At 53.0% G+C, this 13,453-nt stretch overlaps 4 protein-coding genes across 4 annotated transcripts; 1 reads left to right on the plus strand and 3 right to left on the minus strand.

The window, feature by feature from the left end:
• Nucleotides 1–121: 121 nt before the first annotated feature.
• B0H65DRAFT_538655 (SPX domain-containing protein) lies at nt 122–3,472 on the plus strand (the record flags this gene model as incomplete). Its single annotated transcript, XM_062829094.1, is given in 8 exon segments — nt 122–148; nt 477–509; nt 525–544; nt 977–1,066; nt 1,323–2,335; nt 2,517–2,696; nt 2,798–2,935; nt 3,015–3,472. The coding sequence occupies 8 exon segments, from the start codon at nt 122–124 to the stop codon at nt 3,164–3,166; spliced, it is 1,653 nt and encodes a 550-aa protein (XP_062683124.1). The 3' UTR covers nt 3,167–3,472.
• B0H65DRAFT_163244 (pyridoxal phosphate-dependent transferase) lies at nt 3,345–5,814 on the minus strand. The gene is made up of 4 exons (XM_062821273.1): nt 5,762–5,814; nt 5,502–5,682; nt 5,331–5,425; nt 3,345–5,240 (listed from the first exon to the last, which is right to left on the minus strand). Exons 2-4 carry the CDS (start codon nt 5,547–5,549, stop codon nt 3,524–3,526), a joined length of 1,860 nt encoding a protein of 619 aa, XP_062683125.1. The 5' UTR covers nt 5,550–5,682; nt 5,762–5,814; the 3' UTR covers nt 3,345–3,523.
• Nucleotides 5,815–6,548: 734 nt separating this feature from the next.
• On the minus strand, nt 6,549–8,840 carry B0H65DRAFT_163230 (uncharacterized protein). The gene has a single exon (XM_062821272.1). It carries the CDS (start codon nt 8,556–8,558, stop codon nt 6,918–6,920), a length of 1,641 nt encoding a protein of 546 aa, XP_062683126.1. The 5' UTR covers nt 8,559–8,840; the 3' UTR covers nt 6,549–6,917.
• Nucleotides 8,841–10,799: 1,959 nt separating this feature from the next.
• On the minus strand, nt 10,800–11,623 carry B0H65DRAFT_424561 (nucleolar essential protein 1; the record flags this gene model as incomplete). The annotated part of the gene is made up of 2 exons (XM_062824517.1): nt 10,800–11,276; nt 11,348–11,623. 2 exons carry the CDS (start codon nt 11,621–11,623, stop codon nt 10,800–10,802), a joined length of 753 nt encoding a protein of 250 aa, XP_062683127.1.
• Between the last annotated feature and the right edge of the window lie 1,830 nt (nt 11,624–13,453).

Consider the following 13,453-nt stretch of genomic DNA (forward strand, 5'->3'; position numbering starts at 1 on the left):
GGCGTTTTATGAGGATGATGGAGAGAGACAGAATCGGCTGGAGAAAAAAAAAGTGCTAGTATACGCAGCACAGTTGTTGTATACCTATAGGTTCTTTTGTGATAGCGACACTGCTAAAAAAATGATGCTGAGCGGGTCGGGCGGTACAGTAAGTAGAGGTGGGGCGGGCTGCAGCGTGAGGACCTACCTACAGTAGAAACCCCTGAAACTGCATGTAATTCAGACCGAGGAATTCTATGCACTAAATGGCATATATGCAGTTCCTAGACCGGAGCTAGGCCCGAAAAGGAAGCCAACCAGAGGCCGAGACACTAAATTCCGACCCTCTGCTAAGAATCTCACTGCTCAGGACCGGATTCATAAATGTATACGCACCAAAAATTGTCCGAGATCCGCATGCAGTATGCGGTTATGCAGTTGTAGCTGGGAATTAATTCAGCTAGCCAAATCCTATGCACTAACTGGCGTATATGCAGTTCCTGGAGGATGCAGTTGCAGGGGTTTCTACTGTAGGTACATACTAGGGAACCATAAAGGGCGGTAGGTAGGTATGTACCTACAGGTCCAGACCTTCCACTTGAGTTCCACTTGCCTAGAGGTACTTGACAGAGCGAAACTAGGTACCTGCTAGTACATGTACGTAGTACCTTACCCAGTACGTAGAGGGAGTTACCTAGGTACCTAGAGGTACCTTTGGCTGTCTGCCGTGTTCGTCGTGCTGGGCGTGCTGGAGAACCTTGATCGGCCCTTTCAATCACTGGAAGCAGTCCTCGCCTTCTCATTTACGTAAACCATCACATGGCCACCACTTTGGCCGTGTAGAGGGTTCGAGGGAGGCGGAGGAACGTCTAGAACTGTGTCAACGGACGGCTAATAAGAGGTAGACAGCATGGTGAGAGAAGACGGCGTGCTTTTCCAAGATCAAATAATTTCACTGGCCTCAGTGCGCACACAGCAGCACCAGGGGCATCTTTAGGCGCGCCTCAATCGTCGTCGCCATCGCCGGTTACTTGTGCTTGGAGGTGTACCTGTACCAAGAAGCGACCGTCCATCAGTTAAAGAGTAGGTATGTAGTGCAGACACCTTCCTCTACCTTTACACTAGGTGCCATATTTGGGCGGCCGGGCCATTCTGGCCATGCGACCAACAAACAGGCCATTCATTGCCATTGCCCTTACACTCAGGTCTAACATCACTGGTGCGCATTCAGTTGAGTGATTTCACCAACATCAACCGTCCGCGCGCGTCAACGTTCCGACCCGATTCCGACGAGATTCCGAATTTCCTCTCTTCAGCTGCTGCCGATTCACGACCCGACCTAGACCGAAACCTAGTAGCATTCCCTGTCGCGCCGTGCGACTCGCAAAATTGCCCCTCGTCTTCCCCGATCCTACAGTTACTCGCCATGACCACGCCTCTGAACGCATATCAAGATTTTTGCATGGTCATGTCGCTACAATGAAATTCGGTCACTCGTTCAAGGAGGCCCTGCAGGGGGAGAGCTACCCTCAGCATTGGGTAGACAAAGCCATTCCGTATGGTCAGCTCAAGAAGCTCCTGGGCAAGGTGCGAGAGGAACTTACTCGCAACGGCTATGACCCCGACACTATTCACAGGCTCTTGGCCGACCACAACGCAGAGTACAGGCTAAGGGTAGAAAACTCCCACATCCTCCGCCCCAAACTGGTAGTGCGCCCCTCGGCCAGTACCACTTGTCTACGATCCGATACGGCCCCGAAGCTCCTCGCAGGAGGAGAGCCCGCGCCGGCCTCAGAGCCCAGCACGCCCGCCAGCGCGCCCCCCGACTCGTCGTCTGTACCGCTGGAATATCCCACCTCGTCACCCAAGACTCTGGCGCAAGCCCAGGATGCTGGATGGGTCGATATTCCTCTGGACTCGGACGCAAAGTTCTTCAACATCCTACAAACAGACGTGGTCGAGCTAGACTCGCTGCAAACCCAAGAGCGACAGTCCATGAATGACGGCATACAGTTGCTTGGCGATGAAATCGCACGTCTGGCTCGGCCCCGCAAGGGAGTAATTCAGTTTGCAAAATCTGACCTCTACCGTTGGCGTGACATCTTTGAACTCTACCTGGCCGCCCAGGTATTCTTCTCGACCGCCGAAACAGCCACGGGTCCGCGCGATAGCGAGAAGGCGTGGAAGCAGCTTGTTTGGTTCCAGGATGAGGTCAACAAACGACAGCTGTTACAAAAGTTTAAACTCAAGGCCAGCGCGGAGGCTTACACACGCTTCCTCGAACTCAACGCAACTCTCCTGAAGAATTTCAAGTTCCAAGAGCTTAACCGAACAGCGGTTACCAAGATCATCAAGAGTGAGTCCCAGCCCAGAACGGAGTAAATGATGGCAACAACGAAAAGTCAGGACGAAGAGGGGGGAAAGGAGTAATAGGGAGTGAGGAGGGAGCGAGAGGGGGGGATATCAAGGGAAATTTGCGTGTGTGTCGTGTTTAGAGAGGAGATCGTCTTAAGCAGACAAGATTATGACAAGATTAGAGGCTAACTGTAAAGCAGAATTCGATAAACAGACGTCGTTGGGCGTCAAGACAGAGTTTCCAAAAGCCATGAGCTCTGCCCCCTTCATCGCTGGGAGTATCGCCAAGGACATCTGCTCACAGATGGCTTGCGAAGTGCTCAGCCGTGTTCCTCAAATTGTGGATTACACATGCACAATTTGTACGTATACTGGCCGGCAGGTCTACGTTACAATACCTATAGACCCCGGCCACCCCCACAGCCTTGCCTGGTATATTCAAACTGACGACGATGGATGTTAGGTTACTCAATCTGCTGGCTCCCCGTGCGATTGGACTGTGACCACATGTTTTGCATCCGGTGCATGATCAAGATGCAAAGCCGGAATAAAGAGCTGTGCCCCCTCTGTCGGGCCAAAACCGTGCTATCTGCAACTGAAGGTAATGACAATTGTCAGCTTTGCCCGAGAACCAGTATTGAGCACATATAGCTAACATGCGTCGCCTTTGCCAACTATAGCCCACATCGACTGGAAATTGATGTCCTATATGGAAAAGTGGTTCCCTAAGGAAACAAAAGAAAAACAGCGTTATAACGAGCTAGAGAGACGCAGGGAATTGTTGGGTGAGGCCTACGTTGATACAAACGATGGGCCATGCATCGTGATGTAGATGGTGTACCTTATCTGCTTGGCTGGCTATCTTGACCTCGTGGAATACCCCTTGTTATCGAATTTCACCATGATGAAATCTCCTTCGAGTTGGCTCATTCTGTGTTTTCACTTTGCTACTGATGATGGTTTACAGGTTAAGGTCCGGTTTCCTAAGCAGATAGGGTCCAGCCGAGTAGCTATACTTGTTAATCAAGTATGTATTAACGGCAAGGACACATGTGTGGCATGCGAAGAGGGCACGTTGGTTGTATCATTTCACTCCTCATCCTACCAGTGCCTACTCCGCACTCAAGAGACCCAGCTTAAAATGTTTATATCTGTAAGCATTCGCTACCTGCCCTTGTTCTCAAGGATACTAAGATTGTTCCTCGGCAACTTTCAGTGCTCTGGTAAACACATTGACAAGCTCATCTGTTTCCTCCAACCCGACACTGATCCGTATCAAGTTCCTGTCAACGCCATACTGCTCAGCCCAGTCAAGCTCCTGATAATGCGCCAGGAGCACATAGGGCGAAGTCAATGTGAAGTTGGTTCCCAAGCTCGGTCCCTTGGCCGTCTCGAGCGCATCGTAAAAGGCCACAGCCTGCTTCTTCCCCTTCAAGACCACAGAGACAAGACCACCGTAGCCTCCTTGTGGCAGCTTGACCGCTTCATAGTTGGCCCGTGAATCGTTGTACTTGGGGTAGTAGAGAGTCTTGACGAGCGGATGATCTTTGAGGACACGGCAAATGGCCTCGGCATTTGCATTGACTCGGTCTATGCGCGCAACAAAGTCTCTGCTGTTGCGCTCCATGAAGATGACATCCTCGGGCCAGTAGGTGTCCTCCAATTGCTGCTGGAAGAAGGCTTTCAGGGCTGGATAGTATCGTGAGTTAGGGTTCAATATAGCACCGCCACCCATGACGTTGCAGTGGCCGCTAAAAATCTTCGTGAGACTGCTGACAACAATGTCCGCGAACTGGAGGATATTCACATTCGCAAAGGTGCCAATAGTCTCGTCTACAACAACGGCAAATTCGTACTTGTCCGCCAGCTCCCGAATACGGACCAAGTTGGGACAACTGAGTGTGGGGTTGCCCGGAAATTCACAGAAAAGAGCCAGATACCGCTCTCCGGCCTCGAGTCGAGTCTCCAAGTCGTCGAGGTCGGACTCGGAGGCGCGGCCGTAGAACAACGCACCGGAAGGGTTGAACTTCTCGAGAATCTTGAGCGTATCGACGTAAGGGAAGCCAAAGTTGACGCCTTTTAGCGGCGTGCTGCCCGGCGGGGTTCGAATGGAATACAGCGCTCTGTGGGCATGAAAAATCGCGTTTATTCCGCATGGGAAGAGATAGATATCCTCCTCGCGAAGATTGGCGATGCCGCGGGTGTTGGAACTCATCTGCTTTTCTGACAGCGAAGGGGAACCTCCAAGGTCATGGTCGGCACTCCGCAGTGCTCCGGCAATTCGTCTCTTGATGGCGGACTTGGCGGGTTGGACAAAGGAGAGGTCGAGATTTCTGCCGAAACGCTCTTCTAGAAAACGGGAAGTCTCCTGTATCATGGCAGTCTCTCCGGTGGTCCCGTTGACGTGACCGTGCATATTCGGCTGCTGGTTTCCTCTGGCGTCAAGCGAAGCCTGCCGCTGGTAGCGCTTAGGACCGCGACACGGCTTTGCTGAAGCAGAGGCATCTGCGTTACGGAGTTCAATCAGAGGACGCAGCAAGCCGTCTGTGAACAAACCGTGGCAGAACTCAGCCCGGCGGCTAGAAACGCCATCTCCACTATGCTGCCAGTACTGCTTTGCGAAAGGAAAGCCGTCCTGTGGCATGATGACAGCAGAGATGGAGGGACAGAGGGGCTCCAGGGCACGCGCCTCGGGATTTGACATATCAAGAACGAGGTTGATGACCTCGATATTGATGCAGACATCAACAGGTGCTCGCGAACGGATGAAATCAACGCAGCGAGAGGCAATGGTCGGCGTTGGAAAGAGCATGGCTGTGATATCACTAGGTCGCTTGGCCGTGGTACTGACATGCTTGGCCACAATGTCAGCAGCAAAGGCCTGAATGCTCCGGTGGATAAAGAAGCTGACAGAAGCCGGTCAGTACAACTGCAGTGCTGATCGAGATACTGCGACCGTAGGGATCGTGGTGTCTGGAGGACAGGCGCACACTTACCGAGGATACCCCGTTGTCATGCGCTTAACAACCCAATCCTGGCCCTCCTCATAGCCGACATTGGCACTCCAGGTTGGGAGTGAGACGCTCACGGCCTAGATACAGCAACTTAAGGTCAGCAAGAGGCATGGTGAAGGTGGTGACTGTATATGCTTGGGCATGGGTGCATACATGAGCGGTCTCCGAGGGTATAGAATCCCCAAGCTCGAACGTAGGCATGGTATACGTAACCGAGTGCCAGGTGAGCGCGGTTAAGTGGTAAGACGAGTTGTGATGCTGCGTGGATGTTATAATTTTGCTTCGAGCTGGTGTGAGGAGCACCTTCTCTACTGGTTTCTGGCCTAACGGGATGCTGTCTTCCTCCTGTTAGCTGGTTACAATCAACCGCTCAAGATAGTGAGGCAAGGGCAAGCCCCAAGAACATGGCTTACATAAAATTAGGTGTGTCGTTCTTCTGTTTACCTCGCTATTAGTTCTGAGTAAGGGAATGAGTCAAGGGTGGATGTCGAGTGAGCGAGCAAGTGAGTGAGCGAGTTGGAATTGGTGGCCAAGGAGTGGCTCGTTGAAGCCGAGTATCGGAGGTATCCAAGTATCCGTACTTGTTGTCGTATCCAATCAATCACGAAGTTAGATCTAAGCTAGCGGTGACGATTGTGTAGATTATGTGAAGCATGTTTCTTTGGCAGATTCGCACATTTGACGTTTGGCTTATAGTCCTTGTCACAGCCCACGCCACATTTCGCAAGTCCCTCCTTCTCTGCCAGATACACCTTACTCTATATAATATTCTTCTTGTCCGTAACGCTGCATTGTTATATTATGCAGCATACGTCCTTACCCTCGCCTACATAGTCAATGTACCTACGTACCAGGCGGCGCAAAACCAACATGCCGGAATCCACAGTCCCCACCCCGTCTTTAATGGGTCCATGCCCGAACGCTTAGACCTACACATCGAAGCCGTAAATCGGTGACGGAAGGTACAGTAGACGGAAGAAGAGGCATGAGATCAATGGAAACCATGTGGTGATTTTGATGGATTGATTGGCTTGGTGGAAGAAGAGGAAGAGGACTGCCAATCCCCTGCTAAATACCCTAGAAACGAAGACTTTGGTGGGGGACAACCCAGAGTGGAGACAGGCAGCATCTTTCTGTTCTGCCCCTGCCGACCAGCCGACTTCCAACAGTTCGTCAAACGCGAGTCGCTCCTATGATGAAACAAAGGTACGTTGAGCAGGACGGGATACGTAAAATATTCTGTTCAACTCATTTCTCTACACTAGTGATAGCCTTCCGAACTCTGCGCTTTACATACCACGGAATATGCCCTACGATTTGTGGCAGTGCTCGTTCGCCCGCCCTATATTGTCCATCACAAGCCTAACTGGCCATGGTCTCCCTATGCCGTCATACCAATATCTCACATGCCCTACATCTAAACATCCATAACCGTACGGCCACGGAAAACGACCAAGTACAAAATGAACACAAAAGCTTTGTTCCAACATACGCTCCCCATGTGCAAGTCGTCCCCCATGACCATTTTTTCTCTATGCTTGGGTTGTTCATTGTGACCCCCCCCCCGGTTTAGTTGTAGTATGCCCGACCGCTCCTGCGAGTCCCCACACAGCTGATGCTGTCGCTGGGTACGATGCTATCGGCATCTTCTTGGTCCTCTACCTCGCTGCCCCACTTTGTGGACTGAACACCCGGGGTGTCGGGCGGTAGCAGAATCTCACGAGGTGTGACGAGCTCGCTCAAGCTACCCGAAGCATTTCTGGGCAAACCCCCATCACGGCTCGAACCATAAGCGCCAGACCTTCCCAATGGACTGCCACCGACTTTGACAGTCGTCGTCTTCATGCGGGTGCCTGACTTGGAGCGTCTGACTGTGTAGGACTCTTCAACCGGGGAACCGTGGATGGTACTCGAGGATCGATGACTCTTTGTTGACGCATAGCCGTCCCGCTCTGGCGTACTCGTGTCGTATGTGTAGCTTCGCTGCACCATTGGCGGGTGTTTTGCGCCTCTTGAGCTTTGAAGGTGGTGGTGATCCGATGAGATACTCACGGGTGGTCGTCCATAGTCCGCCTCGCTGCGGTCCCGAGGAGACCCGCGAGACCGCGGTGTCATATGACGGCCTCGAACGTCCTCCAAGCCATCTCCAAAGCCGTCGTCCACATCTCTGCTTCGCGAAGTGCCCGCATAACTGCTGTATCGAGTGATGTACTCCGGCCGCGGCCCTGGCCGGGAAGCACTGCCAGAGGTATGCAGGTGCTCATCAGGTAAGCGAACCTTGTCCACTGCCCGGTCCACTTCCACATAACGTGCCCTAGACTCCAAAGGTTTTCCGGAATACTTTTCTACATGCCCCTCCTGGTGGCTGCAGCGGCGTGAAAACGATGGCGGCTCATGATCATCACGCGATGAGCGGGACCGATCCGCCTTGGACATGCTGTACAAAGCACCTCCCACTGCTCCGGCGGCCGCGACGCCCAAGATGGTACCCACAACCGTACTTGGACTGATGCCTCCGGAGTTGTGCCTGGTTGGGACAGCGGGAGCATAAGAGGCCGTCCTCGACACGTGGCTCCGCCTGGAAGCATGTCGATCATCGTCCTCAACCTCAGCAGAACGCCGGTGACACGAAGGAGGGTTTGATCCCGAATATGATGGATGGGACACTGCACCTGGGCGCTGCTCTAAACCTGCTATATCGTATTTCCACAGGAGAACCCGACTTGGTTCTTCATCGGCTGACTGCTGGTACCTTGTGGCTGTGCCACCGTGATGGGACGGGTAGCTTTCGGAAGGCTGATATACGATCTCCATGGTGTTGCCGTCAGGGTCAGTGACGTTGATTTTGAGGTCGCCAGCTCGACTGACACTCCTGTGGGCCTTGGCGGTTGTGGCAGCTGATCGAGAATCAACAGGGTGCCGCAATGATTTATCACCGGCGTCTGGTGAAGCTCGGCGCGCGCAACTAAAAGCCTCGTCGGCTGCGGCCGCAGAAGGGGCGGAAAGGGAAATATGCGAGAGTCTCAAGGCTCGATGCGGGTCAACTTCACGAATCTGGAAGACGGGTTTGTCGCGTGACGGATGGCCGTAGGTGATGGATGGTAGGGGCCCGTCCTCCTCACTCAGGTAGCGCAGGCCAATATTCTTGATGATGGCCGCGTAAAAGGGTGCGGAGGATGAGAGATGAGAGACTTCGAGGAAGGGAAGCATCTTGACTGATGTGTTTATGTTGAAAATCTGGCCACCCAAGCAACGAGCGAAGGCATGCAGCCCACAGACGTTTGCAAGCTGCTGATCGATGCCCACCCCTCAGTTTGATATACAGCCCCGGTGTTGAAGAGGAAGTTGATATGTGGCAACCTTTTGAGTGTCCGAGGTGTTGAAGGTCGCCGAGCTAACAGGGAATCTCAAGGTACCGTTGAGGCACCGTTCAAGTACCGTGGCGCGAGCAGGCGATCAAGACAGGGGTGTGCTGCCGCTCACGGCTCACCACATCCAAGCACTCGAGGCCAGGAGCTGTGAGGCGTATCCGTGGTGGTTGAGTCTAGTTGTGCTCTCAAAGCACCGCCGCAAAGGTGCGTTATGGAAAGAGTGAGGAGGTTGAGTTGGAGGAAGTGACTTGTGAAGCGGAGGCCTTTCTCACCGGTCCGGCTTTTGTCACAGACAAATGGTGTAGGGCGGGAAAAGCCACGTCCAGAAGAAGGGCCAGATAGCGATTGCTGCTTGGTGAAATCACTTGACGGTCGGATAGTGGTTGGATTCGTCCACGTATTAGTCATGTTAGTAGTAGGAGGAAGAGTGGTAGAGGTAGCCAGGTCGCAAGTGTAGGTAAGTGGAAAGGCATATTCCCTTTGGGGCTGATGCGCTTCGACTTCCTCTTGTGAGGCAGTAATGGCAGGTTCCTGGTAGTTGTGGGTCCCAAGCGCCTATTTTCGGGCTCATCGTGGGGATACCAAGTCACTACAGCGTATAGTGTAAAAGAGCATCCCGAACTGCCAGAGTATACAGTCCTGTGGTTGGTGGTGATGGGAGGCAAGACAGCAAGCCCTAACGCGACCCGGCCATCCGGCCTGACTTGGCTGACTGGCGATCGAGGGCGGGAGAATCTCCATTGGCGAACACCCATCTCCGCCCTTTTAGGCAAATGCAACCTTGCAACATTCCTACTTTTTCCTCTTGATGATCACTCGCACTGCAGGATTTTCCGTGGACAACCGCTGGCCGTTGCCGCTCACTGACGGTCACCACTGTGCCGCTGCCTGACGAGCCATCCTTTTGGCCTAGCATGCATCGCCACGGCTACGGTGAACGCTTCGGTGCCTGGGTGCCCAAGTCGAAGTCTTGTATGTAAGGCTTTTCGTACCCGAATCAGCCTGTCTTGTTCGAGGTGAGCGTACCGTGGTGAGCGGGTGGGATCAGCGTGTCCGTTACGCACTTGCATGCCGAATTGGTGCCGAACACTACACATTTTCCTTGTCGCCACTGGGTTGTGTGTTCCTGGCGCACAAGCAGTGTATATCATTCAAACCCAAAATATCCAACCTACAAATTTGGAGATTGCTCCGGTGCGCGTTCCAATATGATGCAGTCTCGGGAGCAAATCCACAGGTGATAAAGACCCAATGGCCAACGCCAATGCCTGGGCTATCTTCTTCCTGAAATCCATTGGCCGAATGAAGACAACCACGTGAGAGGCATCAAGGCCTGCACGCTTCTTGTACCCGTCCATATTTCATTGCGAGTACACGGCACTACTTGTCAGGCTTTCAAGCGACCGTGGAAAGAGAAAGAGGGACGTGGAAAGGAAATCAGAGGAGTTTACGCGGCAAGAGAGAGACATTGGTTTACAAAGGCTGATTTCGGGGGAGATGCTTTGCTGCAAAAAAGGGGAGGGTATGTCCACGACATTTCAGCCCCCTTCTCGCCTGCTCAAATATATCAATGCTGACCTGTTGTTAGTGTGTCACTTCCTAATTCCTACCACCAATTCTAACCGGGCAAGTCGCTACTTGCCCTTCTTTCCGCAATGGTAGTGTCGAAGTTGACATGGCGCATGGCAAGCGTTCGGTCGACCAAAGAATACGTTGACCCGAGGAATTTGTATCCGCAAGAAGAGATTATTAACTAGCTAAGATTGGGCATGTGAAAGAGCTAGGAAGAGGCGAAAAAGAGTATATGACAAAAGGAGAGGAGGGAAGGCAAGCCAGGTTGAATGGTCTTGCGTAGACGATGAAAGCGTCTTGAGTCCGTTGTTGAACGCCCCATGTTTTGGTTGCAAAAACAGCGACAGCGCAATCACATGCGACCCAAGTTCCGGAAGCTCTGGCCCGCAAAATCGCGATGTTGTATCACGAAGCTGGCCAAAGCCCCCGCAACCTCTCTCACGCGTGAGAAAGGCAAACAGACCTTTCACCCATCCCTCCATGTTTCCCACCACGGTTTAGATGCCGATTAGATGATGTCCCACGCATCCTCAGCGGCGTGACAGAACTTGCTGCACGCTACGCTGGCTGACAAGCTATAATTGCTAATGGAGATCTTCTCATCGACATACTCATCCGCAAAGTTGTCGGCGCCCTTGGCCATGGCGCCAACAAAGAAGCAGATGCTCTCGTTCTCGCCCAAAGTGTCGATGTACTCGCGGACGCGCACAACGGGGGCGTCGAAGCTGAGCGTAACCTTGCGGCAGTTGGGAGGCAGATGGTCCGTAATAGGGTTCTGAATCACCTTCAAGAGCTTCTCCTGCGAGTTGGTTCCCTTGATGGACAGACGATGGAGAAGCTGGACCATGAGACCAGCGAAGCGCTTGAAGGTGCGGGGTATACGGACAGAAGGCGAGACCTCGATCAAAACCCCCTTGGCGGTCTGGATGTAAATCTGCAGCCTTCCAGCCTTGTTGACGGGCGAGTCGAGAAGCGTGAGGAGGCACTAGAGAACAACGATGGCGAGTGTCAGTAGCAGTGCCCGCATGTTGAATGCAGACTGGGAGTGTTTCCAACCTGGTGGGTGATGTCGGGGCGAGCGTCACTGATGTCTCTGTTCATCTTGCGCATGACACCAATGTGCTCATCGCTGTTGAGGAGCGAGTACTTTTCCTCTCGCTGCATGCCCATGCGGCCGGAGCCGCCGTGGGACGCCTTGTAGGTCTCGAGGCTGGCGTTGGAGAGCACCACGATGAGCCTCTTGGTGTCCTTGTCGGTAGGTGGGATGGGCATGTGCTGCTCGGCGACGAGTTGGGGCAGTGCCGGAGGAGGGAGCGACTGGGTGCCTGCCATGGTTACGTCGTGGTTAGACATGTTGAAAGTCTGAAGCTCAATCAATGATCGGATGACCAAATGTCCGGGGGCAATGGCAGGCAGGGTAGAGACGGCAGGGCGACGGCGCTGGTAGAAACAGTATGTTTGATGATGGTTGCTAATATGGTCGTTGTGATGGTGACGGGGACGGGGACGATGGATGATGTGTAGCCAAGAGAACGCAAGAATGGAGACGAGACGGCCTTTCGAGTTTTCGAGCGAAAAACGAAATGGTATTGGCCATCGGCGATCAAGAGAGTGGGGTACCGAAGTGTTCCAGACTTCCCCTCTTTTCGTCCCCAGCGCATCTTCCCGTCCTGGTTGTTCCCGTCGTCCAGATTTTTTTTTTTTTTTTTCCCGTCTGCGCCGCGCATGCGCTAGGCTTGGCAGCAGCGCAACACACCTTGGGAACACCCAAGGCCCGCCTCTCAAAACTCCGAAAGGCTATCACCTCGAGCGCCGCAACAACTCGTGTTCAGGCCACAAGTCATAGGACCATGGAGGCCGCGGATGGACAATGTGATTATCTGACATGGAAGGGATTGAAAAGTCGAGGAGGGGTTGAACTTACGAGGCCGCTTGCCAGCACGGGGGGGTTCTGGGGAAGATGATCCGGACGACATGGTGGCTGGCAGGGGAGCACGGAGCAAAGGCAACGATGGACAACCAGATGGACCCTTGATGACAAAATTGAAGCGGAAAGTTGCAGGAAGAACGAGACGAGAGCGCGGGTTGCGCGGGCACACGTGCCTTTTTATATGTTCACTAAGCCCGATAAGACGGCGGTGATCCCCAGGAACCCGAGTAAGGCGTTACATTTCAGGGTTCCAGACAGATGGCTTCGACACCCTGCGCCCACGCCAAGCTGCAAGACGCAGCTAGCCTCAAGGTAGGAAATCCACCATTGACGCGAAGGAACCAAAAACATGCAGAAAGCAGCCCTAGGTTGATTTCCATCTACGTACATACCACGGTACATAATGTAAAACGGTAACTTACGGATCACCTTTCGCTCTCCATACCACTGATGATTTTATAAAATAAACTGCACAACTTTGGAGTTATCTGTTTGTCCCTCTACAATTTATATGGAGCTTGTCTTGGAATCAGATCTCTCTTTCTGCAATACCACCTGACTACCTACAATCCAGCCCTGGTTTGTTTGCTAGTTAGGTACAAAAAACGCGGATGGGTGCCGTAGGGGACTGCCCTCTTATATCTTCCAGTCTTGAACATCTCGAAGGAGACTGTTCAACCCATGGCCGAAGAACCAAACTAACAAACAAACCAGTATTGTATTGTACCAACCCTTCGGCAATAATTGACACGCCAGCCAATCGCCGACATGGCCACCCAGTGGAGCGAGCTGGAGAACTGGTGGAGGATGTTGGGGATTGCTCCGCCTGGACATGGACTAGGGAGACTCCTCCGCCGACGTCGGGGTTGTTTCTAGAATCTAGAGAGGCAACCTGGTCCAACTGCCATCCATCGACATGGCGAGAGACCATTTTAACAACATAGGCTCAGAGTGGTACCTAATTCTGCGTACAGCATTCCAAGAAACACGACCCGTAACCAGCACCGCTGAGACGGCGGCAAAGTGTCAAGCTTCGGCTTTGCGAGACCCGGACCTACCACAGAAGGGGAGACGGGCTACATGGGCGGCGTACTACACGTATTCATATGTATGCCATGCGAGCCGAAAGATCTACGTATGATTCTGCTCTCCCAAACCCGATCGTTAGAAGCTCGGCTGGGCGCCGCTACACATGAAAGTGGACATGCTCTGCACACTAGGTAGGGCTGCGG

The sequence above is a fragment of the Neurospora tetraspora genome (genome assembly GCF_033439725.1).
Source record: "Neurospora tetraspora strain CBS 560.94 chromosome Unknown B0H65scaffold_3, whole genome shotgun sequence".
Lineage (NCBI taxonomy): Eukaryota > Fungi > Ascomycota > Sordariomycetes > Sordariales > Sordariaceae > Neurospora > Neurospora tetraspora.